This window comes from Caretta caretta, chromosome 3 (genome assembly GCF_965140235.1).
Source record: "Caretta caretta isolate rCarCar2 chromosome 3, rCarCar1.hap1, whole genome shotgun sequence".
NCBI classification, from domain to species: Eukaryota; Metazoa; Chordata; order Testudines; family Cheloniidae; genus Caretta; species Caretta caretta.
The window spans coordinates 69,734,355-69,760,375 of record NC_134208.1 but is presented as its reverse complement, the minus strand read 5'-3'; the positions used below and the strand labels follow the sequence as shown (position 1 = coordinate 69,760,375).

The following is a 26,021-nucleotide window of genomic DNA, read 5'->3' as shown; positions in this document are numbered from 1 at the left end:
ATCAGGAAGGGGATCAGGGATGTGGGAGGGATCAGGATGGGAGCCAGGCATGGGGGACTTTATTGGGGGTGGTGGCATCAGGGATGGGGCCAGTATTAGTAGGGTATTTGAGATGGGGTGGTATCAATAGGGCTATCTGGGATGGGGGCAGCATGAGGAGGGGGATCAGGGGGGTACCAGGAAGGGGATTGGGAAAGGAGGCAGTATAGGGGATGGGGGCGGTATCAGGAGGAAGACAGGGGGATGAGAGCTGCATTGGAGGGGACGGAATCGAGGATGGGAGTGGTATCGGGAGGGGGATGGGGGCGGTGTAAGGGACTGAGGATAAGGGGTGCGTATTAGGGAGAGTATCAGGGACAAGGGGCGGAACACGGGGATGGGGCAGTATCAGGAGGAGTATTGGCGGTGGGGGCGCTACCAGAAGGGGGACTGAGGCGGGAACTGAGGATAGGGGCAGCGTGGAGAGCAGTATCGGGGAAGAGGCCGGGGCCGGGAGGCATGTCGGGGCCCCTCCCTGCCGGAGTCACAGAGCGGCAGCTGCCACGTCAGGGCAGTTTCCTGCCGTAGCCGGAGCCGAGTCAGCCGCCGACGCGCGAGTCCCCGCCCCCGGCCACCGCACAGCGGGGAGCGGCCGCCGCCGGGCCGGTCGCAGGGAGCCGCCGTCCGCCCCTGGCCCAACGTCCGCGCCATGGAGACCCGCTACAACCTGAAGAGCCCGGGTGAGCGAGCGAGGGGCCGCGGGACCCGGCAACGTCTTCCGGGGCCGCCTGCCTGGGCGGGAGCCGGCTCCCTCCTCGCCCTGCGCTGGGGCAGCGGCTGGCAGCCTCCCTCGAGGCCTCGGCCCGGCGAGGGGTACAGGCCGCAGCGGCCCGGGGTTGGGCCGCGGGAGGAGCGGGCCGGGAGGCGCTGATAGGCCGGAGTCAGCGGCCGGGATGGGGTCTGCGGGCCTGGGAGCCTCCTCAGCCCCAGGGCGACGCGGTCGGTCCCTCGCCCTGCCCGCTGCGCTCTCGGCCCCGGGGGGAGACGCTGAGCTGGAGCAGCAGCGAGCCCCTTCCGGGGGGCGGGGAAATGGCTGAACCCCACTCCCAGGTCGCCCTTCTCTCCAGGGGCTCTGGGCGTTCGCTCCCCCCACCCATGCCACAGCCTCTGTGTGCCCGACACCCTCGCGTAGCCGCACCCCACTCGCCCTCTGCCCACCTGGGTCCCCCAGTCTCCTTCGCCCGGGGTTCTGCCCCCCCTTTGCCCCATGATGGTCCCCCCACTGTGCCAGGGCTCCCGTCCCTTCTTCCCGCACTGCAGGGTCCCCCATTCTCCCTATTGCCTTCACACCAGAGTCCTTATTCTCCCCACCGGGCCAGGGGCTCTGTTGCCCCCAACTCTTCCTCACCAGGATCCCCCATTCTTTACACCAGTGGCTCTCAACCTTTCCAGACTACTGGACCCATTGCAGGAGTCTGCTTTGTCTTGAGTGCCCCGAGTTTCACCTCCCTTAAAAATGACTTGTTTACAAAATCAAACATATAAAATACAAAAGAGTCACAGCACACTATTCCTGAAAAATTATGCACTTTCTCATTTTTACCATATAACTATAAAATCAACTGGAATATAAATATTGTATGTACATTTCAGGATATAATATATAGAGCAGTTAGGGTTGCCAGGCGTTGGGTTTTCTACTGGAATGCCTGGTTGAAAGGGGACCCTGGGCCCCCTTTAAAAATCCCCCGTTAAAAATCCGGCCGGCAGCGCAGCGGGGCTAAGGCAGGTTCCCTGTCTGTCCAGGCTCGGCGCAGCTCCCAGGAGAAACATGTCCCTGTGGCTCCTAGGCGCAGGGACTAGGGAGGCTTTGCGTGCTGGCCCCACCCTTAGTAAATACACGATCCTAGTGAAATGTTGTGGCCAGTCCAATGGTACCAGTGGGCACCATCGTCTCCTGCGCAGCTCTGGTGGGAGCCCGCTCAGTGGTCAGAGCTTCGGAGGCACCGTTGGCCTCCCTCTCCAGACACCCAAGAAAGGAGTCAGTGGGATGTCCTCGGCCCCGTGCCCGGAGTCCAACTAGGTGGTGGACCCTCCAGTGACGGACGACACCCAGAGCACCGTACTGGCCTCCTCCACCTTCCCGGAGGAGGTGATCGCGTCTCCACCCCGCAGGAGGACTTCAGGGCCCATCAAGAACTCTTAAAGAGGGTGGCAGCAAGCCTCCAACTCCAAGCAGAGGAGATGGAGGAGCCCTGTTTAATGTGTTGTCCCCATCTGCACCAGTTAGGGTGGCCTTGACTCTCCATGAAGGGGTGGCTAAGATTTCAAATGCCCTGTGGCAAACACAGGCCTCGTTGGCCCCCATCTCTAAAAAGGTGGAACACAAGTACTTTGTACTCACTAAAGGCATGAGTACTTGTATGCCCACCCAGTGCCCAACTTCCTGGTGGTCGAGTCGGTCAACCACAGGGAATGGCAGGGTCAGCCAGCCCCAACCCCAAAGAACAAAGACTCTCAGAGACTGGACTCTTTTGGAAGGAAAATGTATTTGTCTTTGAGCTTCCATTTACGAGTGGCAAACCATGAGGCTCTCCTGGGCCGGTACAAATTCAATCTATGGGGTTCCCTGCCCAAGTTCGAGGACTCCCTCCAGGAGCGCAATAGGAAGGAGTTCAAGGCGCTAGTGGAGAAAGGGGCAGCGGCCACTAGGACGTCCCTGCAGGCAGCCTTGGATGCTGCGGACACGGCCCCATGATCCATGGCCTCCGCGGTGTCCATGAGACGGGTGTCATGACTCCTGCTCTCTGGGCTGTCCAACAAGGTGCAGTCTTCCATGCAGGATCTCCTGTTTGATGGGAAAGCTCTGTTTGTGGAGGAAACAGATACAAGGCTGCATGGCATGAAAGACTCCCGCATGACCCTCCAGACTCTGGGCCTCTATGTCCCTGCTCCAGCAAAACCTAAGTTCAAACCACAGCAGACTCCCACCCAGGCCGCCCTCCTGAAGTATGAGGGCGCCCATAAGAAGCAGCAGGACTATAAGAGACGCCCATAGAGACAGTCTCGGCTTGCCTCCCCCCGCTCCCCCCCAGCCTGGGTCCTCCAAGGGCAAGCAGGTGGGGAAAAGGCGTTTTTGACAGGATGCTCAGGGGCACCCCGCCAGTCCTCACCAGGGATCCAATAAAGCTCCCCTTCTCCAACCGGTTGTGTGCTTTCCTCCTGGAATGGTCGCGGCTAACCTCACACCAATGGGTCCTCAACACCATCTCCTGGGGTTACACCCTCCAGTTTACTTCCTCCCCATACAACCACCCCCCCGTCCCTCTTGGGGGACCCCTCGCATGATCCTCTGCTCGAGCAGGAGGTGGGGCGGCTCCTAGGACTAGGAGCGATAGAGGCGGTGCCCGAGGAGTTCATGGGCAAGGGATATTACTCCCATTATTTCCTTATCCTAAAGGCCAAAGGGATGCTCAGGCCCATCCTGGACCTGCGAGGTCTGAACCAGTACATGGTGAAGCTCAAGTTCCACATGGTCTCCCTGGCCTCCATCCTTCGCTCCCTGGATCCCGGGGACAGGTATGCTGCCCTCAACCTACAGGACGTGTACTTCCACATCCACATATTCGAGGGACACAGGCGCTTCTTCCGTTTCGTGGTGGGACAGTATCATTACTAATTCACAGTCCTCCCATTTGGTCTGTCCACTGCCCCCAGGTTGTTTACAAAATGCATGTCGGTGGTAGCGGCCTACCTCAGACGGCGGAGGGTCCAGATATTTCCTTATCTGGACGATTGGCGTGTCAGGGGCACCTCTCGGTCGCAGGTGAGGGATCACGTGGCACTCCTGTCCAGGTGCACCGTTCCACGTTAGTCCCGGTCCAATGCATAGAGTTTATCGGGGTGCTCCTGGACGCAGAGTCGGCCAGGGCGTCTCTCCCGCCAAACAGATTCGAGATCCTAAAAGGTCTCATCCACTTGGTCACAAGGTTCCCAGTGACAACAACCAGGGTTTGCCTGCAACTCTTGGATCACGTGTCGGTGATGCCCCCGGTTCTGCTCTGCGGGGGTCTGGGGAGGGATGCTACCTCCGATGCCTTTCTCTTGCCAAGGTGACTTCTCTTCGCCTTTCCACCATTCCCTCTAATCAGCAGGGTCCTGGAAAAGGTAAAGACGGACAAGGCCCAGGTCCTCTTTCAGGATCAGGGGTGCCTCCTCCATCCAAACCTAGCGGCGCTTCACCTCACGGCGTGGCTGCTCAGTGGTTAGGCGGAGAGGAAAGGACGTGCACAGAACAGGTTCAGCGCGTCCTCCTCGAAAGTAGACAGCCCTCCACTCGCCGCACTTATTTGGCGAAGTGGTCCAGTTTCTCTAGGTGGGCGGCGGACTAGGGTGTCTCCCCGGTGGCCACCCTAATCCAGCTTATCCTTGATTACTTCCTCCACTTGAGGGCCCTGGTCTCACCTCTCATAGAAGGTGGCCTTCCTGGTTGCAATCACGTCAGCCAGGCGAGTCTCGGAGCTCAGGGCCCTGACCTCCGAGCCGCTGTACACGGTCTTTCATAAGAACAAGGTCCATCTCTGCCCACACCCCGCATTCCTCCCGAAGGTGATCTCCGCCTATCACGTGGGTCAGGACATTTTTCTACCGGTCCTCTGCCCCAAGCCTCATGCGTCCAGTGAGGAGTGCAGTCTTCACACACTCAATGTGCAGCGGGCTCTGGCTTTCTACTTCAAGTGGACGAAGCCATTCAGAAAGTCCTTGCAACTGATCATCACCTCGGCTGAGCGTGCGAGGGGCCAGCCGATTTCGACTCAGCGGCTTTCCAGTTAGATCACTTGGTGCATCCGCTGCTGTTATGAGTTGGCGGGTGTTCTCCGCCACCCATTTTGAGGGCACACTTGACTTGGGTGCAGGCCTTGTTGGCTGCCTTTGTGACCCACGTACCCATCCAGGACGTTTGTAGGTCCGCCATGTGGTCTTTGGTTCACATGTTCACTTCGCACTATGCGATCATCCTCCAAACCAGGGATGACACCATGTTTGACAGGGCTGTCCTCCGTCCTGGGAACTTGTGAACTTCTACCCACCTCCAACGGATATAACTTGGAATCACCTGTTGTGGAATACACATGAGCAATCACTCGAAGAAGAAAAGACAGTTACCTTTTCTGTAACTGGTGTTCTTCGAGATGTGTTGCTCATGTCTGTTCCACATCCTGCCCTCCTTCCCCTCTCTCGGAGTTGTCTCTCAAGAAGGAACTGAGGGTGGGGGGAGTGCGCAGCTCCCCTTATACCACGCCAGGCAGGCGCCACTCCAGGGGTTGCTGGGGGGCGCTCCCCCCCCACAGGTACTGCTAGGGGAAAAACTTCTGGCACCGGTGCACGTGGCGAGCACACACACCTGCTGTGGAATAGACATGAGCAACACATCCTGAAGAACACCAGTTAAGGAAAAGGTAACTGTGTTTTCTTCGCCTGCTTACCACCAGCTGTTTATAAGTAACACTTATGATTAGAAGAGGTCCTAAAAACAATAGATCATGCTTTTGTGTGTAAAATGTAGCAGCCTTTTTGATGACCTATAACTGGTGCCATCCACCAGTATCCTTAGTATACTGCCTGTAGATGTCCAATTAGTAAAAATGACTCACCTGTTAATATATAACATGATATAAAATGAATTATAAACAAAACTTTGCAAATAAAATTATGGCAAACATTTTAAAAGTATACCAAAGTTGTTCTGCGGGTATATGTCAGCGTGGCTCACACTCTAGGTGCACATACTAGGTGCAAGAGAGGAATCTTTCGAATAGCAATGTCTGTTGGGCCGCACTTGCACTATTCATGTCCTTGTGCCTATCCACCCAACGGCGTAAAGGGCAGAGTGGTCACAACTGTCTCTCAGTTCCCTCTTAGTGCCCATGACAGTGAGATGTAATGAGTGGTGTCTGTGTGCTGCCCTGTGGAATTTACTTCTCTTGCAAATTAGATAGTCAGGGTTAATTCCCTTTAAGGTTTTTCCTTTTTTTTTTTTTGGTTATATATTTTTTAAAAATCAAACTAAATTTAATTTGTTCCTCAGGACTGGGTGTCTCTACCCATGCAAAAAATGATGGAGTCTAAACCCTGAAGCTTTAAACCATGCCCACCCTGTGATTGTTTAATCCCATTTACAGAGAGCTGCATCTGCTGTCTATTTTATCTCAGGGAAAGCCATGTCCCTGACCACTGCTTAGTGTGTCATTTGTTCTTTACAAGAATGAGGAAGCAAACATCCAGCTAGCACTGTGTTAGACCACAAAGATGTTTAGAAGAGCATACTCTTCTTCACACCTCCTCTTACAAAGAAGTGAATCACAGTTGCATTGGGGAGTACAATTGGACTACCTCCAGATATAAAGAACTTGGTCTCAGAAGGCCATGGCTCTTCACATAAATTTACTAGAACAAAGAGCAGTCAGACTGCAATGCTATGCATGCCAGTCTGTTCTACAGAACTTCACAGTTGAGATTCTCACAGACAACACATCTGCATTGTACTGTTTAAAGAAGCAAGGAAATGCCTACTCATTACTTCCATGTCAGGTGGTGATCAAGTTATGGACATAGTGTCATCAAAATGGGACACCCTCAAGTCACTCTTTTTGTTTGGGAGTCAGAAACAACCTAGCAGACAATCCATCACCAATGATATGTGGTCTTCGAAGAGCTCTGTCATCAAGACAACATTTCATTGGTGGGGAAATTCCATTACAGAGTTGGTTGGTAGCAAAGATAGGGGAGACGTGCCCAGGATTATTGCAAGATGCCTTCCTTGTACTATGGGATCAAGGTCCCATGTACATACTTTTTTTCTACCAAATTCTTTGATTCCAAGAGGCATATGCAAAGTAAGACAGGATGTAGCTACACTGATTCTGCTAGCATCAAATTGGCAAAGAAAGTTCTGGCTGACCAGCCTCCTCAGAATGTCTGTCTAGCCTTCCACACCACTTCTAGACTGCCCAGATATAGTATTGCAGAACCAAAGTCACATAGTTCACCCAGACAGGAGGTCACTACATTCAACAGCCTGGATGTTGGCAAGTTGAGTGCTACTGACAGAGAGACCACTCCCTGTTAGTATAAGAAATCCTACTACAAAGTAGAAAATTCTCCATGAGAAAGACTTACTCCTCTAAATGCAAAAGATTTTCCATTTGTGCAGTTCAACACAAACTGTGATCTGTTGGAGGTTCATACGTCTAGAATCCTCAACTGTGTTCTGCATTTCAAACTTGGGTTGTCAAGCGACTAAAAAAAATTAATCGCGATTAATCGCACTGTTAATAATAGAATACTGTTTGTTTAAATATTTTTGGATGTTTTCTACATTTTCAAATATATTGATTTCAATTACAGCACAGAATACAAAGTGTACAGTGCTCACGTCATATTTATTTTTGATTACAAGTATTTGCACTGTAAAAAAACAAAAGAAATAGTATTTTTCAATTCACCTAATACAAGTACTGTAGAGCAATCTCTTTATCATGAAAGTTTAACTTAAAAATGTAGAATTATGAACAAAAAAACCTGCATTCAAAAATAAAACAATGTAAACTTTTAGAGCCTGCAAGTCCACACGGTCCTCCTCCTTGTTCAGCCAATCGCAAGTTTGCTTACATTTGCAGGAGATAATGCTGCCCGCTTCTTGTTTACAGTGTTACCTGAAAGTGAGAACAGGCATTTGCAACTTTTGTAGTTGGGATTGCAAGGTATTTATTTGCCAACTGCGCTAAAATTCATATGTCCCTTTGTGCTTCAACCACCATTCCGGGGGACATGCGTCCATGCTGATGACGTGTTCTGCTCAATAACAATCCAAAGCAGTGCGGACCGGCGCATGTTCATTTTCATCATCTGAATCAGATGCCACCATTACAAAGTTGATTTTCTTTTTTGGTGGTTCGGGTTGTGTAGTTTTCTGCATTGGAGTGTTGCTTTTTTAAGACTTCTGCAAGCATGCTCCACACCTCGTCCCTCTCAGATTTTGGAAGTTATATCAGATTCTTAAACCTTGGGTTGAGTGCTATAGCTATCTTTAGAAATCTCATATTGGTATCTTCTTTGCGTTTTGTCAAATCTGCAGTGAACGCGTTCTTAAAATGAACATGTGCTGAGTCATCATTCGAGACTGATATGAAATATATGGCGGAATGTGAGTAAAACAGAGCAGGGGACGTACAGTTCTCCCCCAAGGAGTTCAGTCACAAATTTAATTAACGCATTATTTTTAATGAGCGTCATCGTCATGGAAGCATGTCCTCTGGAATGGAGGCCGAAGCATGAAGGGGCATACGAATGTTTGGCATATCTGGCACGTAAATATCTGCAATCCCAACTACAAAAGTGCCATGCAAATGCTGGTTCTCACTTTTGGTGACACTTTAAATAAGAAGAGCGCAGCATTATCTTCCGTAAATGTAAACAAACTTGTTTGTCTTAGTGATTGGCTGAACAAGAAGTAGGACAGAGCCTACAAGATCACTCAGAAGTTTTACATTGTTTTGTTTTTGAGTGCAGTTATGTTAAAAAAAAATCTACATTTGTAAACTGCACTTTCACGACAAAAAGATCGCACTATAGTACTTGTATGAGGTGAATTGAAAAATACTATTTTATTATTTTTACAGTGCAAATATTTGTAATAAAAATAATATATACTTTTATTTCAGTTACAACACATTTTTATATAAAAATATAGAAAAACATCCAAAATATTTAATACATGTCAATTGGTATTCTGTTGTTTAATAGTGTGATTAAAACTGCGATTAATCCTGATTAATTTTTTTAATCATGATTAATTTTTTTGAGTTAATCGCATGAGTTAACTGTGATTAATCAACAGCTCTATTTCAAACATTCTGGACTTGTTCATTCAATTTAATCAAAATCCATTTTGCAGTGATGTTGGCTTGCTACCTACCCGTGCAGTCGTGTTCATTTTTTTTTTTTACTTACCCCACAGTATCTAGATTTCCAAAGAGGTTACTGCATGCATATCCACCAGCGAGAGAACCACCTCCAGTATGGGATCTCAGTATTGTCCTTTCAGACCTTATAGAACCTCCCTTTGAGCTTCTTTCTGAATGCACTTCACACAACCTTACACTCAAAGGAGCCTTTTTAGCCTCCATTTGTGACCCTTCTGGCTGATGTAAACACCAGGCTCTGATGACTGATCCTTTTTACACAACTTTTCATAGAGACAGGGTTATGTTGAGAACTTATCCTAACTCTAGTCCCAAAGTTGTGTTGGACTTTCATTTGTATTAGTCTGTTAATGTAACCAGTTATCTTTCCAAAACTCCTCAGGAGAGAAGAAATTCAATCCTTGGACTTTTCAAGGCCTCTGTTATATTACCTCAGTAGGACACAGACTTTTAGAATATCTCCTCATCCTTCTATTTTTTTTATCTGTAGTTTCTAAGGATCAAGCCATCTTCTCCCAGAGAATATAAAAATTGATACACATTTACTCGAATTTTGTTAGTCAGATGACTCCCTTTTCTATTCTTTTTAATAGTATCACCACACTGTTGTATTTCATGGCTTAAAAATGTTCTGTTTATAAATAATATGGTTACTTTGTAAATGAATTGTATAAAATAGTCAAGATGTGGTTAATTTTACTTGGCGTACATTGTAAAAATTATCAGAAGGTAACTTTTCAAGGACTTCATTGTCCAGACACCTCAGTTCTCTGTCAGATTTGCCTATCCACTTTCAAATGTCACCATGATCCACGGGCACTGACACTCCACTGATTAAACTCCAGGTTTTCTAGATATAAATGCATTTTAAAAACTGATTTGACTGCCTACCTTGGCTAGCCAAAATATGCCTAAACTGTGTTAGCATGAACAGGATTAAAACCATGTTTAAAATTGTTCTGCTAACTCAGTTCCATTTCTAGAGCAGATGCCCTGCTTTCCTTTATCCTTGTGATAAGTTTTATACTGAAATCTGCTGCACCTAATCTGACAAATCAGAGGTGCTATTTACCTGGCTTAAATAGCAGTTCTCATTTTCATAGGAGAATTTTGTGATTCATTCTTCAAATCAAACTTCCCACCAGATTTGAAATGTACAAGTAGCCTTGATTAGCCTTCAAATAAATACTTTTTAACTGAATTTATGAAGGTTTTCTTGGTTTTGGATAAAGGATTATATCTTATATCTGAAGATGTTTCTGTGGATTTAGTCACTCTGTACACAGGGTCAGATTAATGAAGATCGTAATCAAAGAAATATTTTTTTTCTATTCGTTCTCATATCATTTCTGCCATATCATGATTTAAATCACTAGTCAGGAAGACTCGATTTAATCATGGATTTCTACATAAAAGCGCATTCTTGTTGGTTGTTATAACCTTAATACATATTCTTCACAACTCAGAGATAGATGTAGGTTTCATTTTTGGAGGGTACACACTGTACATTTTTAAAGTGATTTATTTTGAAAACTTTTCAGATTAGTTTTACAGCTCTATCAGAAAATGAATGATTGTTTGGTTATTTCATTTACCAAAGGTAATTGAAGCAGATAGTTCGCCGCCCAGTGACTTCATAAATATCTCCAATTCAACAGGTTAATTATTAATATTTGGAGGATTTTCTTGCTATGCTGTGTTAGGAGGAGAGCATCACCAGACAGACATTTACATTTTTTTATTTAACTAAAACAACAATGTTATGTATTCTGGATTTTTTTCTTCAACAGCAAAAATATAATATTTTAACAAAACAAACATGATTTTTTGAATGTAGTTAAACATTCACATTTTTTAAAATCAGGTTTGTTTTTGTTAAAATTGTTTTAAAATAAAATAGTTAAATGAAATATTTAGAAAAACAAAAATTAAATTGACTGTGTCAGCCAGGTCAACATGAGAAACTTAAAATATTGGCTTCTGCAGCTAACTCAGTCATCTTCACCTTCATTTTCCTGTTTGTTCATAAACTGGAAAAGAAAAAGAAGCTTTCCTGCTTTTTCAGGTCCCAAACGATTTCTCAGTTTGGAATGAATTAGTCCAAAGGAAGGAAATATTATTTCTACACTGGTAGAAGAAATTACTGCTGCTATCACTTCAACAGTCTCTGAATCCAAGTGTTTGGATTTCCCAGGAAATGGCCCAACTTGATTATCATGCACATTGTGTAAAGAGTTGTCACTTTGGATGGGCTATCACCAGCAGGAGAGTGAATTTGTGTGGGGGGGTGGAGGGTGAGAAAACCTGGATTTGTGCTGGAAATGGCCCAACCTGATGATCACTTTAGATAAGCTATTACCAGCAGGACAGTGGGGTGGGAGGAGGTATTGTTTCATATTCTCTGTGTGTATATAAAGTCTGCTGCAGTTTCCACGGTATGCATCCGATGAAGTGAGCTGTAGCTCACGAAAGCTCATGCTCAAATAAATTGGTTAGTCTCTAAGGTGCCACAAGTACTCCTTTTCTTTTTGCGAATACAGACTAACACGGCTGTTACTCTGAAACCTGTCATTAAGTAGTAGTGTAGACAAGCCCTTACTTTTTTTAGGCAATTGCTGAAATGCAAGGAGGTTCTTCTTGTGATAAAATATAATGATAGGTATTTCTTGTTCATCTGTATTTGTTGAAAGCAATTGTGAAAACCTAGTAAATGTTGTATTCCCCCCCTCAGCTTTAATGTAAGGGCCGAATTAATAAATCACGTACAATTTACTCATAATGTTGAGATACATTATTTGGGAAACTGTGAAACAACTAAATATAATTTTTCTCAGAACTTTGTGCTCTTATGACTCATTAAATCCTGTACCCTATCTGAGTAATTTATCATGTGCATCTGAGAATGAAGTCATGTGAGAGAAACATGGTGTGCTGTACCATATAAGCTACTTTGTTATATGAAGTGACTCCTTCAAGATAATGCTAACAAAATCTCCCGTATATTTTATTTTTTAAGGGAGCTTTTCATACTGATATACCAAATTTCCTTTTTCAGCTGTCAAACGTTTAATGAAGGAAGCAGCCGAATTGAAGGATCCTACAGATCATTACCATGCACAGCCCTTGGAGGTTAGTTTCTGTGTATATTTGCTGTAGCTGTTAGTTTGTCTCTGCTGTATAATACCTAATATTTTTCTGCCTGGTTACATTGCTTTAAGTCCATACATAATATTTAATTTTGGTTTTGGAGATTAATAGACCTTATTAAAATGGTCAGATTTTTATTTTTTCCTTCCTTGAAAACTACCAGGAACATTTTTAATCTAATGACTTCATGGAGTTGACTCATCGGTAAAAAGTACATAATAAAAGTTAAGATTTTATCTAAATAGTCATGTCACATTGTTGCAATATGTTTTTCCCCTGGGAATTGCATAACATCATAATTTAAATGTAAAGTGGTTATACATCTAAAAAGAAATTCATGTTATGAAGTTACCCTAGCAGAAAGTTTAAGGCTAGATCCTGTAATTGGATTGACATGTGTGCAGCCCTGTGCATACATGGGAGCCCATTGAAGTAACTGGTTGTTCAGTAGGAGCAGAAGGGAGCAGTTGCAGGATCTCACCTTTTAAAAAAAAAAATCTTACCCTAATGATGCTCTCTATGCTGCAGTCTCAGTCCTGGAAATATTATAAACAGTCAAAAATTTGAGGAAAGGTGAAATTCTAGAGCGGACAAGACGAAACTTAAAAAAAATATATCCTAATGATTTATGTTACAGTATTTTAGAGTTTCTGGTTTTAGGTTGTAGCTGGAAAACCCCCCAATTTTTAAAAAAAGGGGAAAAAAAATGAGGGGTGTTTATCCAGTAAACACCAGAAATGGTTATTTGTATCTATAGGCTTGTCTACATGGAGCAGTAATGCAGACTTGGAGGGTGTGATTTTCTAAGTGCACTAAAGCAGCGGTTCTCAAACTGTGGGTTGGGACCCCCAAAGTGCGTCGCCAGGGCTGGCTTAGACTGGCTGGAGCGCAGGGCTGAAGCCTGAGCCCCACCAACCCAAAGACAAAACCCGAGGTCCTCCGCCCTGGGTGGTGGGGCTCAAGTTACAGGCACCCTGCCTGGGGCTGAAGCACTTGGGCTTCAGCTTTGTACCCTTGCACAGGCCAGTGGGGCTCGGGCTTTGGCTTTGACCCTCCCCCCCAACCTGGGGTGGCAGAGCTTGAGTGGGCTCAAGCTTTGGTCACCCCTCCTGGGATCATGTCATAATTTTTGTTGTCAGAAATGGGTTGTGGTGCAACGAAGTTTGAGAACCCCTGCGCTAAAGTGTTGCACGTTAATTTGTTCCTGTAGACCTTGCTGGTACATACTAAAGGTTCCCTAGTGTGCTTTAACATAGTGCTGTTTGAAACAGTACTACATTACAAACAGATTACTCATTACAACATATACAGAGAGAGAGAGCCCTGAAAACCCCCCATTTTTGGATATCTACACACAACCCAAAAATTTCTAAAAGTAAACCTTAAAAAACAAAAAGAAAAGGAGTACTTGTGGCACCTTAGAGACTCACCAATTTATTTGAGCATAAGCTTTTGTGAGCTACAGCTCACTTCCTCACGAAAGCTTATGCTCAAATAAATTTGTTAGTCTCTAAGGTGCCACAAGTACTCCTTTCCTTTTTGCGAATACAGACTAACACGGCTGCTACTCTGAAACCTTAAAAAACAGAAGCCCTAAATGTTGGGACTTTGTCCTTTGGTGGAATTTTTGCAGAAAAGCTTAGTGCAGTTAGCATACGTAGAGCACTTAACATGCTTTTGGGTGCTATAAAGAACAGATTATTGTTATTGATTAGCTTTTGTTTTTGCTTGCAGTTTTTCTCCTGAATAATGATTTTGGTAAAATATCAACTTTTATTTTTTCACTTATATTTCTGTTTTATTTTAATTCCAGTGTTTTAAACCAAGTTCAGGGATAAACAGTACCTGGATTTTTGTAATAGTAAGAATATGAAGGCCTATTTCAGGATGTTATTTGCTGGTAGTTTGTATGAATCTGCTGATTCCTTATTAGGACAGTCTCTCTCTCCTGGGGAGAGAACAGTGAGAAGCAAAACCTGAATAAATGTTGACAGTACTATATTCTGTCCTTTCAAGAGTGATAAGTAGGTGGGCAAACATACAGCTGTGATCCAGCATTTAGCATTAGTCATGAGTAGGGATATGACTTTCTCAGTGTTGGTCACCACTGTCCCCAGACCCTGTAAATTTTGCTGTTGATTTCAACTCAACTGTGAAAACAGAGAGCATGTCTTAATTAACAGTAAGCGATCATGACTTTTTTGCGGTGTCAGCGGAAGTGAAAAAGTTAAAATGGTTGGAATATGCAAACCTTTGAATAATGGTAAATAGTGGACAACAACGCCAGCAACAAAATATGAGTAAAAATTGGCAAAATTAAGTGCTAAGCAACGAGCACAGCAATATTCTCAAACATTTAATGAAAACAAAGGAAAGTTATTTTGTATCTAGTGCAGCATGTTGATTTTACCAGAAACACTAGCTGTAACAAGCATCTGGAAAGTGCAACACATAAGTACCAACCAGAGGCATTACAAGTGGAGGAAAACAGAAATCTGAAACGTCAGAAAACAGCTGTTTACTACTAAGATCGAAGAGCAGATTTCTCCCTCTTGTATATCCTTCACAATTCAAAACTCAGAGGGTTTTTAGAATGCAATCTGGAACACACACTGGAGTTATACCTAGTGCAGACCAGTTGGGTAAGTAAAACTTTCTAAAGAATTTTGAATATGACATTCAGTAATTGGAGAGACAAGGTGGGTGAGATAATATCTTTTATTGGACTGACTTCTCTCGTCTCTCTCACCAACAGAAGTTAGTCCAATAAAAGATAATGTCTATTGGTGAGAAAGATGAGAGAAGTTGGTCCAATAAAAGATACTACCTTACTCACCTTATCTCTCTAATATCCTGGGACTAACATCCCAACACGCATACTTTCAAGATTTAAAAGAAAAGCATGGTAGCAGATGAAACTATTGATGCTGAAGACAGATATGTACTCAATATTCTCGCCATCCTTGGCCCAACAAGCAGTGACAACAAAGCTACTTCAGCTCCACATGAACAAAACAAGCTGGAAGTATTTTTATTGAGTTATGAGGTTTTGGAAGCAGTTAATTTAAAACAGTAATCCAGGCAGTAAGGGAAACTGTTGAGAAATTCACAATACCATTTGATTGCATGACTGCATTTGTGACAGATAATGTCACTTACATGGTGAGAGTTTGGGATTGAGGTTTGAAACCTTTATTTTTAAATGCAGTACACCTGATGTGCATGGTGCATTTCCTTAACCTTGTTGGCGATTTGTGGATGAAAATACTTTTAAAAGTAAATGCATTTGTTGTGACTATAAAACAGGCTTTCACTGTCTGCCCTACAATGAAAGCACAGTTTTGTATGTTTCTAATTGAAAAAGGGAAAAGTCCTTGCATACCACCAACCCCTGTAATAATCAGATGGAATAGCTGGTTCAAAGCACCTCTTTATCATCTTGAATATGATGAGGATTACATTTCATATTTTAGAAAGGGGAATGATCATAATAATAGTTTTAATGTGTTGCAGAGGTTAATCTCTGCCAGTCTCCATAGGTTAGAGGCTCTAAAGGAGTTTGCACCACATATCATGAATACTTTCATGGTTTATGAAGAACCCACAGTTCAGGCTCATTAGGTGAAAAATGACTGTGATCTTGTGCTGTAAGCTGAGAGCTCTGTTGAAACTTAACAACATCCAGCAACCAAAAATTGCACCTCTAGAAAGCGCAATAAAAAATAAGTCATACATGGAAACTGACTCAACCTCCTGTTTTTGCCAACCTGCTGCTGCTTTTTTCAGTGCTGTATTGCTCCTTAACTGTAGCCTCCACAATGCTGCACTGTCTTATAGTAGTTATTCTCATGTAGCATTCTTCTGATTTTGAATTTTTGCTATTCTACAGAGTTACAGTCCATGCTTGTTTTAATAAAGTAATAATTATCTGTTTTTGTCCTGCTCTCTCTGACTTATGTGCTCTTGTTTTTTAGGATAATCTTTTTGAATGGCATTTTACTGTTAGAGGCCCTCCAGATTCAGATTTTGATGGAGGAATTTATCATGGACGAATAGTACTACCACCAGAGTATCCCATGAAACCCCCAAGCATCATTCTGTTAACAGTAAGAGTATTTAGCAGTCATCCTTTTTATATGGTCATTTCAATTAGAGTAACCATAAAAGATTTTGGCAATATGGGAGAGAGTTCACTTAGAGAAAAGTGCAGAATTGTGCCTTTTTGTTTTGTTTATCCATTTGTATACCTGTAAATGAGACTAAATGAAAAATCTGAAGACTATTTATGCAAGATTATATACATTATGGAAAAGCCACTGTAGGATAGGGTGACCAGATGTCCCGATTTTACAGGAACAGTCTTGATATTTGGGGCTTTTTCTGTTATAGGTGCCAATTATCCCCCACCCCCTGTCCCGATTTTTCACACTTGTTATCTGGTCACCCTACTGTAGGATGAACTGAACTTAGTGCTTTGACCACTGAAAGAGGAGGGAAAATAATTCCCCTACTGCTGTGGTAGGAGGCATAATGCCATGCCATTTGATTCACTTTGGAATAGTGATGTAGGCAGGGACAGTTACCTGTGTTGCATGCTGAAATGTTATTTATAGTAACTGTAATGAAATATAATCTGTTTATTAAAACACTTCAAGTTCTTATTCCAAGGCCAGAGAAACAATGAGAAATAGTGGATGAGCAAACAAACTGAGTGACCTTGTCTTGAGAGAGGTTTACTATCCAGTTTCAATTGACATCAAGAGCTGCATGTGACCAGCACCAGGCAGGACCTTGCCTCAAATTTGTGTCAGGAGGATTTTATTTAGTAAATAATTCAATATTTGTGTGTGTGTGTGTGTGTGTGTGTGTGTATATATGTGAGTATGAAAGTTGCAAAGACAAGCACTCAAAACTTAAGAAATGCCAGAATTAAGGTTACCTATGCAACCTTAATTCAGAACCCTTGTGCATATGCATTAAGATACAAGAATGGAAAAAATAGTATGTGATCATGTAATTAAAGACTGTATCATAATTAAATTATATAAAGTGGAGCCATATTGACCCCTCTACTTGGGTCGTCAGCAGGGTTTTGGACTTTTACATCTACAGTACAAATTTCTACCACTTGAGTTAATGGAGTACTGGTAGTAGGAGTAGGCTGTTATCCTCTATGTGGACCAGCTACTAGAAGGGGATGAAATCTACTAAAAAAGCGTGTGTCTCACAGCTGTTTGTTGACAGCAGAGGAATGTTAGACGCTCAGGATTCCTGAGTTCAGTTCCAGGTTCTGAAGGGGAGCTTGCTACAGTGGTTGTGGACCCTTCTGTTCCTGTGCCCTCACCTTGTTCCTGTCCTCTTCTGTTCCTGTACACCCCTGGTTCCTGCCCCTTCAGCCTCTGCTTCTATTTATCCCCACTCCCTGGGTCCTTCCCTCTTCCTCTGCTCCCTGTACCCTCTGGCTCCTGCAGCCTCTTCATCTACTCAGCACTCAAATTTGCTGCTCATCCTTCACACTGGCTATGTGCCAGACAGGGAGCACAGATAGTGCAGGAAGGACAGTTTCACTGCTCTTAGTCCTGTGTTCCATACCACAGTGAAGCCCAGCAGCTGGGAGGAGTAATTGCAGGGAAGATCCTGCTAAGCCCCTGGAACCCTGGGCTGAAGCATGCCCAGTGAAGTTGGAATCATCAGAATATTTACCTGCCACACTCGGTCAAGCCTCTAGTAAGCATGTGAAAGCTGAGATTTTTCCAAAGGGTCATAAATTGGTAAAATTTGGATAATTTTCACAGAGATGGCAAAAAAGCACTTTCCTGGTGTCAAATTTTAAGTCTCTCTGAAGCATAGAGGTGCTAGAGATTTTGAACTGAACATTTGTTTAAAAAAAAAAATAAACATGGGCAAAACAATGTATTTTTTCCTAATCTCATTCTTGGAAACTGCTGAACTGTGTTAGCTGAAACTTCTCCCTCCAAATCAGCCTCACATGAACACCCACCATGGATTTGGCAAATGCTTGACTAAGTCATAAGCAACGGAAAACAGGGTCTTATGATTGAAAGTATCCGGCAACCTTAACTATAGATGGTGCTACCAGCTCTGCCTGTAAATATAACAAGAGCTACCCTTTCAGCAACACTTAAAATATGTTTTGGCAAAACAGGACAGCATCATAGTGGCCTTAACTTCTAAATTTTTGTATATGATTCAAAAATTTGATTATGATCACCCATTATTAATCAATTCCAGTAAATTTTCCATAGTATTTTTGGCTTTTAAAGCATTGAAATTATTCTCATTTGTCATATTAAATGTTGCAGATCTTAAAAGTGGAATACAGAACTCACTTTTGGAGGACTTCTGCTATTTATGTTATGTTTAAAAGATATCTTAAATGGGAGATTGTCTTCAGTGATTTGTGTAAACAGCAGCAAGTGTGGCTTCAACAAACCTAGTCGAGCTTTATGTTGTTGTCATTTGTTCAGTTGTTACATGATGATTGCAAACAGATTTACTTGAAAAGATTTTTACCGCTTAGTTTTATTGGTAGAAGCTAGTTTAACAAGGAATATTTGGGTTGAATAATGTCTTTTTTGTTTTTCTTCCCCGTCTCTCTTCCCTGAAGGCCAATGGCAGGTTTGAAGTAGGGAAGAAAATTTGTTTAAGCATCTCAGGACATCACCCTGAAACGTGGCAGCCTTCATGGAGTAGTGAGTATTACTTAATATTCAGTGTAATTCTTCTTCAGCAAAACATTGATGGACACCAACAAAACTAGTTTTCAGAATTATGTTCTTTGTGAAATTATCCATTATCTTATTTCAGTTTTATACTGTGCTCATCAGCATATCATTAAGCACAGTGCTTGATATATGGGCCAATCTCTGATGACATGCAGAGGAATTTCTTCTACTTACTCCCCTGACCTCAAGGAGACACTGGAAATAACATAGTTTCAGTTTCTGTCCCTTATAGAGAAATAAGTAGAATGGTGAGAAGAGGCACATGGTTTTAGTGTTATCATTTTTCCTGGATAAGTTGATGATTAAACTTTGAATTTAATGCATTTCTATTAAGCTCACTTAAAGTTTCTTTGTAAACAAATCTTAGTTGAATTGACTATGGAATCAGTATCTTATTATTGTATCTATTGATCACAGGACTAAAAAAAAATAAATTCTAAGACAATATTATATTTGCTGAATGCCAACTAATTGTATGTTTCTTCAGGGGTAAGGTAAAGGGTGAGTAGGAGTCTTGGCTGGTGCTGTGAGCACTTCCTCTCCTGTTTCAATCTAATTTAACCATTCATGCCACATTCTGTTCAGGTTAGCAGGGCTGACCTTTAGGGTCTGAAAACTCCAGAGCTATGCCCTAACTCCATTTTCTGACCAACATAGATGTCCATATTAATCTCCATTTTTAAGCAAAATAGGAAAAATAGCCACTGAATTTGTGGAGGTCACCTTGGTGTAAATTAATCACTATGGTTGAAAGTATATCACCCTAATTTTCCAAAAACAACATGGGTTATTACAGTTTCCACCACAGTTGCCTGGAACTAGCCATTGGGGCCTGTATAGCCCATGATCATAAGTCCCATGTGGTGTTGGGTTTTTTTGTGGATGCCAGGATTATGGCTACCACTGACACTAGGCTGCCTTGAGTTCTGCAGATGAAATGGTTCCTCTGCTGAGTTGGCAAAATAGTCTCTGGCGCAAGGAGGGATACTGCACAGTTGCAAGCAGCCAAGCCAAAGCATACAGAAGTAGGAAGGCTGTTTCCCTTCAACTTGAGCAGCAAATATAGCATACTGGAAGGTGGAACCAGGCCTCCCACCCACCCTCACCAGCACCCTTCCTCAGTCTTGTGAAAAGAGTGGAAAACAGGAAGCACCATAGGAGAAGAAATCTCATAGGGAGAGAGTAAAGGGGGCTGATCTCAAGGGAGAAAAAAGGATGGGGTACCCAGGAAGGGGAAAGGTAAGGTGGTATGTTTAAGATCAGTGAAGGGATGTGAATTGGTGTGAGAGGGAGGTATAGGGAGGACTTGGAAGAGACAATGGAATACTGATGGGCTCAAGGGGGTGGGAGATCAAGAGAAGTATGGTGAACTATTGATATTTATTTGCCCCAGGTAAACAAGCAGGTAGAATTTTACAAGGCTGTGTATATAAAACATTCTGAGTGTTGTTTTAAATTTATAGTTATGAAAAATACTTTGAATCCTTTACTTCCTAGTCTGGTCACTTTAAGTTTTCCTTCTGAATCAGCTTGAATAGTGATCTAGATTGGATATTAGGAAAAACTATGTCACTAGGAGGGTGGTGAAACACTGGAATGGGTTACCTAGGGAGGTGGTAGAATCTCCATCCTTAGGGTTTTTAAGGCATGGCTTGACAAAGCCGTGGCTGGGATGATTTAGTTGGGATTGGTCCTACTTTGAGCAGGGGGTTGGACTAGATGACCTCCTGAGGTCTCTTTCATCCCTGATATTCTATGATTCTATGTGTAGTGTTTCAGAGTAGCAGCCGTGTTAGTCTGTATTCGCAAAAAGAAAAGGAGTACTAGTGGCACCTTAGAGACTAACCAGTTTATTTGAGCATAAGCTTTCGTGAGCTACAGCTCACTTCATCGGATGCATTCCGATGAAGTGAGCTGTAGCTCACGAAAGCTTATGCTCAAATAAATTGGTTAGTCTCTAAGGTGCCACTAGTACTCCTTTTCTTTATGTGTAGTGTGTGGTCAACTGAGTAACATGGTTTGTAATTCTGAAATGGCACTCTGTACTAAATGAACTCTAAAAGGAGAGGGGAGGATCCAACACCCTGAGTTTAAAATGACTGAATGGTTTTTGCTTTTTGTAAGTCTCACTGCACTATACTACTTATACATTTCCCTGAAGTGGGAAGAGGAGGAATCATGCCGCAGGATGCATTGCACAAGGCCACATCTTTTTGCATTTTCCACCCTCATCTGTCACTTGTTTGTTTTTATGCCATATTGTTAATCATTTGTCCCTACCCTGGATATAAATTGCACACTAAAATATACTGAAAGGATTAAATTCTATGACCAGAGTATTGTGGAAAACCAGGGCTCATAGAACTGTGCATGAATCAGCATGTTCTCCTGAAGCAGAATTACAGCTATGAACATTTTGAGGCTGCAGAATCTCAGGGGTTCTATGAGCAGACCAATTTTTCAGTCTCTGCTTAATAGCTTTTAAACTTTTTTCAGCAATTGTGGAGGGCTTTTGTGGGCAGTATATATGCTGCTGTGGTATTTATTATCTGTGGGCTTGTATGTTAATTTTCTTAGGTATTATCCAACTGAGTAGCACTTCTGTAATTGCCTATTTATTTAATGACAGGTTTCAGAGTAGCAGCCGTGTTAGTCTGTATTCGCAAAAAGAAAAGAGTACTTGTGGCACCTTAGAGACTAACCAATTTATTTGAGCATAAGCTTTCGTGAGCTACAGCTCACTTTATCGTATGCATTACATGAAGTGAGCTGTAGCTCACGAAAGCTTATGCTCAAATAAATTTGTTAGTCTCTAAGGTGCCACAAGTACTTCTTTTCTTTTTGCCTATTTATTTAATTACTGTTATGGTGCCTTAAGTTTTTATATAGGCATTCTTTTATTACATATAATAAACAATTGTAATAAATCAAAAGAAGAAACATGTACACATGACAGGTATGTTATGTTCATTGCAGACACACAGAAAAACTAGTCCTTCTCCCGATGTGCTGACAATCTAAGGCCCAAATTCAGCAAATAACTGTACATGGGCCATGCCAAGTTAATCTCCTTGTTATGGTCCTTTTCCACTCTATTTCCTCCCTCCTTGTTTTGTACTCAACTGTTCATTTTGATCAATTATTTCTATGGGCCTTAGCCTTCCTTTTCAGTCTTTGTCCTCTGCCCCCTTCCATCAGCCATCACCTCACCATCTCCCCTTACGTAACCCTTCCATCTGTGACTCCTTGCCATAAAAGAAAAGGGATTTTTCTTGTGTTCTCCTTATTTTTTGAAACTTTCTTCAGTCTTCAGACAGAATGGAATCTTGTAGACAAACTCATTACCCCCTCCCCCCCCGGTCCCAAGTCTAGACTCAGTTAAGAAACAATTCTGGGAAAAACTTAATTTGAATCTTTATTTTTTTTCCAATTTCAGTAAGAACAGCTTTACTAGCCATTATTGGTTTTATGCCAACCAAAGGAGAGGGAGCCATAGGATCCCTTGACTACACACCTGAGGAAAGAAGAGCACTTGCCAAGAAGTAAGTCTTATTTTTTTTTAACATCTCCAACAATTTTTAATATAAAAATCATAGATCTGTAGGAAAGAGGATTTCCTTTCTTCTGATCTGAATAATCACTTCTAGGATTGTCAGTCAATTAGAAATAAGTAACTATATATCAGGATTATTATTATTGTTAATTTATTTCTTCAATGCCAACAGTATGCTTGTATCACTGTGATTACATTTCTGGTCTTGTTTCTTTGTCCAAGTTTGTTTTGCCTTCAACATTAATTCCCTTTAATAACTTTTGTCTGTGAAGACTTTCTTTCTGCACATCAGGCTTATAGGCTGTTACCTTATCCTGTAACATCTATGAGAAAATGGTAGGCGTGCTAATGCCATCTGTACATTTGTCACTGCAGCCCAACAGAATGTCTTGCTGAACTGATTTCTTCCTAATAAAGAGAGAAGTAAAACGAAAGTGAGAGTTTTCAGGACCAGTGTCTGGTCTCAGAGGTCTAATTGCAGAATTAAGGAAGTGGATCAATGGATCTTCATTTTGCATATCAAGGCAAGATCCCTTGCTCACCCTCAGAGCTTCTTAACTTGACCTTTTTGAAATTCCAGTTCTAACGAACGGAAAATCTAAATTGCCTTATTACCTTAAAGGTGAAATGGTTCTGTGGAATCACTACCTTTATGTGTTACTTGAATAATAAATATAGCTCTTAGAAGCAGGCAGTAATAGAAATTTGTTGGTGACTAGTTTTCTCCTAAGCAGCATTGTCTCTTAAACAACAACAACCCCTTATTCTCTTCCATGCCTTGCCATTCAGAAGATTTAGAGTCTGGCATATACAGCCAAAAGACCTAACGTCGCAATTGAAGGTTGATGTGACTTTCAATTTCTAGAAGGGGTGAAGACAAAGTCTGTGTTTTAGCATTGAGAAAAATGTTTCAGCTACTGTTCAGAAAAATGCTAAGTGCACAGTGTCTGGAGCCCAGTAGAAGGCTGTTCTGTTTGTGCTCTCTAGGACTTTATTCTGAAGGAAAATGTAATCTCTAAGAAAGGTATTAGCAAAAAGGGATGCTTTATGATGTATTTGCAAAGTGCTTAACAATCGCTTATATGTAGGTGTTTGATATATTACATGGCTAGAACTCTATGGATGAATTTACAGGATATGCAGAGCACTATTTCTGACCAGAAATTCATTTCATGGAAGTTTCTAAAGAAAGTGGACCTTAGTCTTTTGGTATTTGGCTTCCTGAATGTTGCAGTCTTACTCTTAAATAAGATTTTCATTAATGTTATGCGTTCAGAAGTGACAGCAGTTTGGGCAGTGTGGTTGAATGAACAATGTGAAATGTTGTCCTAAATTACACCACCTCTGCCTGCCCATTCCAGAGGATTGATTCAGTAGTTTTTTAAGTAAGGACTCAGCATTGGACAAAAGGCTGGAGATTTATTACCTTAACACTCCTGAGATGCCTTCCGGCCTGCGTGTGGGAGAAAACCTGCTTCTCTTCCTTTGGTCAGACTTTAGACCATAATGTTAGTGAATATCCATGTTTCCTAATATGTTAATATATTCATTTCACAGTGATATTAATCACCAATGTGTCATTAGCTTTCATAAAAGACCTTGCTTGATACACTTTTTTATAATACAATAATATTTAAGGTTAAGAGTTTGTCACTGTTATTTTTAGTAAAAGTCAGAAACAGGTCACGGGCCATAAAAAAAAAAATACAGAGAAGCCTGTGACCTGTCATTGACTTTTACTAAAAATAATTGTGACAAAATGGGGGATGAGAGCCTAAACCTGGCTCCGGGAGGGGAAATAGGGGGAGGGGGTCCAGCACCTGCCACTGCTGTGGCTGACGGCTCTGGGCTCCCCCTCGGAGCTGCGGGGCCAGTGGCAGGGAGCTGTGGGGTCCCCTGCTGCCACAGGTCCCCCCGCTGCCAGTGGTGGCTCAGAGCTCTGCCCTTGGTCGCCCGCAGTGGCTGGGAGCTGCAAAGTTGGTGGCTTGGAGCTCCGGGTCCCTCCACTGCCCACAGCAGCCAAGAGCTGCAGTGGCCCCTTACTGCCTGCAGCAGCTCAGAGCTCCAGGGCCTCCTCTGCCTAACAGCTCCAGCCGTACCACCTTGGGGCTGAAGCGGAAAGTGTCTTGGAGGTCTCTGGAAGCTATGGAATCTGTGACTTAAGTGAACTCCGTGACATAAACTTGCCATTAGTAATGTTGTATACTATCAGTTGATTATATTACTTATCATTTGAAGTTCGATCCCCTGTTTTTATAGTTCAGAGGCAATTCACTAGGTTGATGGCTTTCTTTACCTTTTATGTAAATATGCCTTCATTGTCTCTGTCTGATGATGAGGCTGGTCAGACAATTACACATTCCTTTATCTAGGGCTGAGTCGGCTTATGTATTGCTTGTCAAACAAATTTTAAAACATAATTCTAGCATGTATCCATAACTCTTTGTGCACACCCCATACATTCATCATGCAAGAATATTAGTGATCAGTCAGTTACTAGTTTTCCATTGATCTCTTACATAACTCCTTTTAGATACAGATGATGACAGCAGAGTGTGAGGTGTAATGAATATGTCAGTGGGTCTTGGTGTCATACCCCCATGTTTATTTTTCAAGGAGCCTTGACTTAGCTCCTTTTATCATGCCATCCTCTACACACAGAACACATTACTTCATGTGATTAAAAAAGTCACTACATTCTCCATTAAGTCCTTCCTTAAGACCCATTTATTGCAATGATGTCTGCAATAAATTAGCCAGTTAATTATGATTAGGTAGCTGGAGATAGTATATTTGCACTGTGTTGATATTCCTCTTTTCCTCCCTTCATGTGTTGCTTTTCTCCTTAGATTGTAGCTTTTTCAGGTGTGTACTGTGTCTAGCATATTGTGGGTGCTACCAAAATTCAAATACTAAATTTTCTCTGCTTTATGCCTCTCTTCCCCCGATGGTCTGTATTGGTAGGAATATGAAATTAGCTGACCTTTTCCGTCTCTAGATTCTATGAGAGCCCAGTGATTTTAATTGCTCTTGTTGGCCAGAAGGTTTCACTCTTTAGCCTGCTTCACTCTTTAGCCCCATTGTACAAACTTCTGGTTCTCAATCTTCTTTTGCAAAGTACTTGTACTCCAGAAATAAGAATGTCTTTTGCTGTTGTCTTGCCTTCTGAGAAAAGAGCATTTAGAAAATTATATATGTTATCTACAATGATCTATATCAGCATTTACTCCAAATGCTTTATTTGGGACTCATTGTAGAGAGTATCATGTTTATGTTTTTTGCCTGCATGTTGTACAAGTCCAAGAATGTTTGTCAAAGAAAATACCTGATTTTGATAGTGTTACATTTCTGTCAGCATCATGTGGACAAAGTATGGGTTCATCTGTTGTTCATTCTTTAAGGTCATAGTTTAGATTATAGCACAGGCTAAATTGCAGGGTAGGGAAAAGAGATGGCTGGAGTTAATATAAGGTACAAGAGGATAAGTACCAAGAACTTACCTGTGGGTGTGGGTGGCTGTGGTGGGGGACGAAGGGAGAGAGAAGTGTATAACAGACACTGTCTATAGTATGATAGAATCATAGAAATGTAGATCTGCAAATGACATCAAGT

The 26,021-nt window shown here is 42.7% G+C and overlaps 1 protein-coding gene across 1 annotated transcript in view; it reads left to right on the top strand.

Moving 5' to 3' along the window:
• The first annotated feature begins 583 nt into the window (after positions 1 to 583).
• The window catches only part of UBE2J1 (ubiquitin conjugating enzyme E2 J1), a 62,234-nt gene continuing 36,796 nt past the window's right edge, over positions 584 to 26,021 (top strand). The window contains exons 1-5 of the mRNA XM_048845028.2: positions 584 to 719; positions 12,019 to 12,092; positions 16,085 to 16,216; positions 18,739 to 18,823; positions 22,293 to 22,398. Coding sequence (XP_048700985.1) covers positions 689 to 719; positions 12,019 to 12,092; positions 16,085 to 16,216; positions 18,739 to 18,823; positions 22,293 to 22,398 — 428 coding nt within the window. The 5' untranslated portion in view covers positions 584 to 688. The remainder of the gene's footprint in view (positions 720 to 12,018; positions 12,093 to 16,084; positions 16,217 to 18,738; positions 18,824 to 22,292; positions 22,399 to 26,021) is intronic.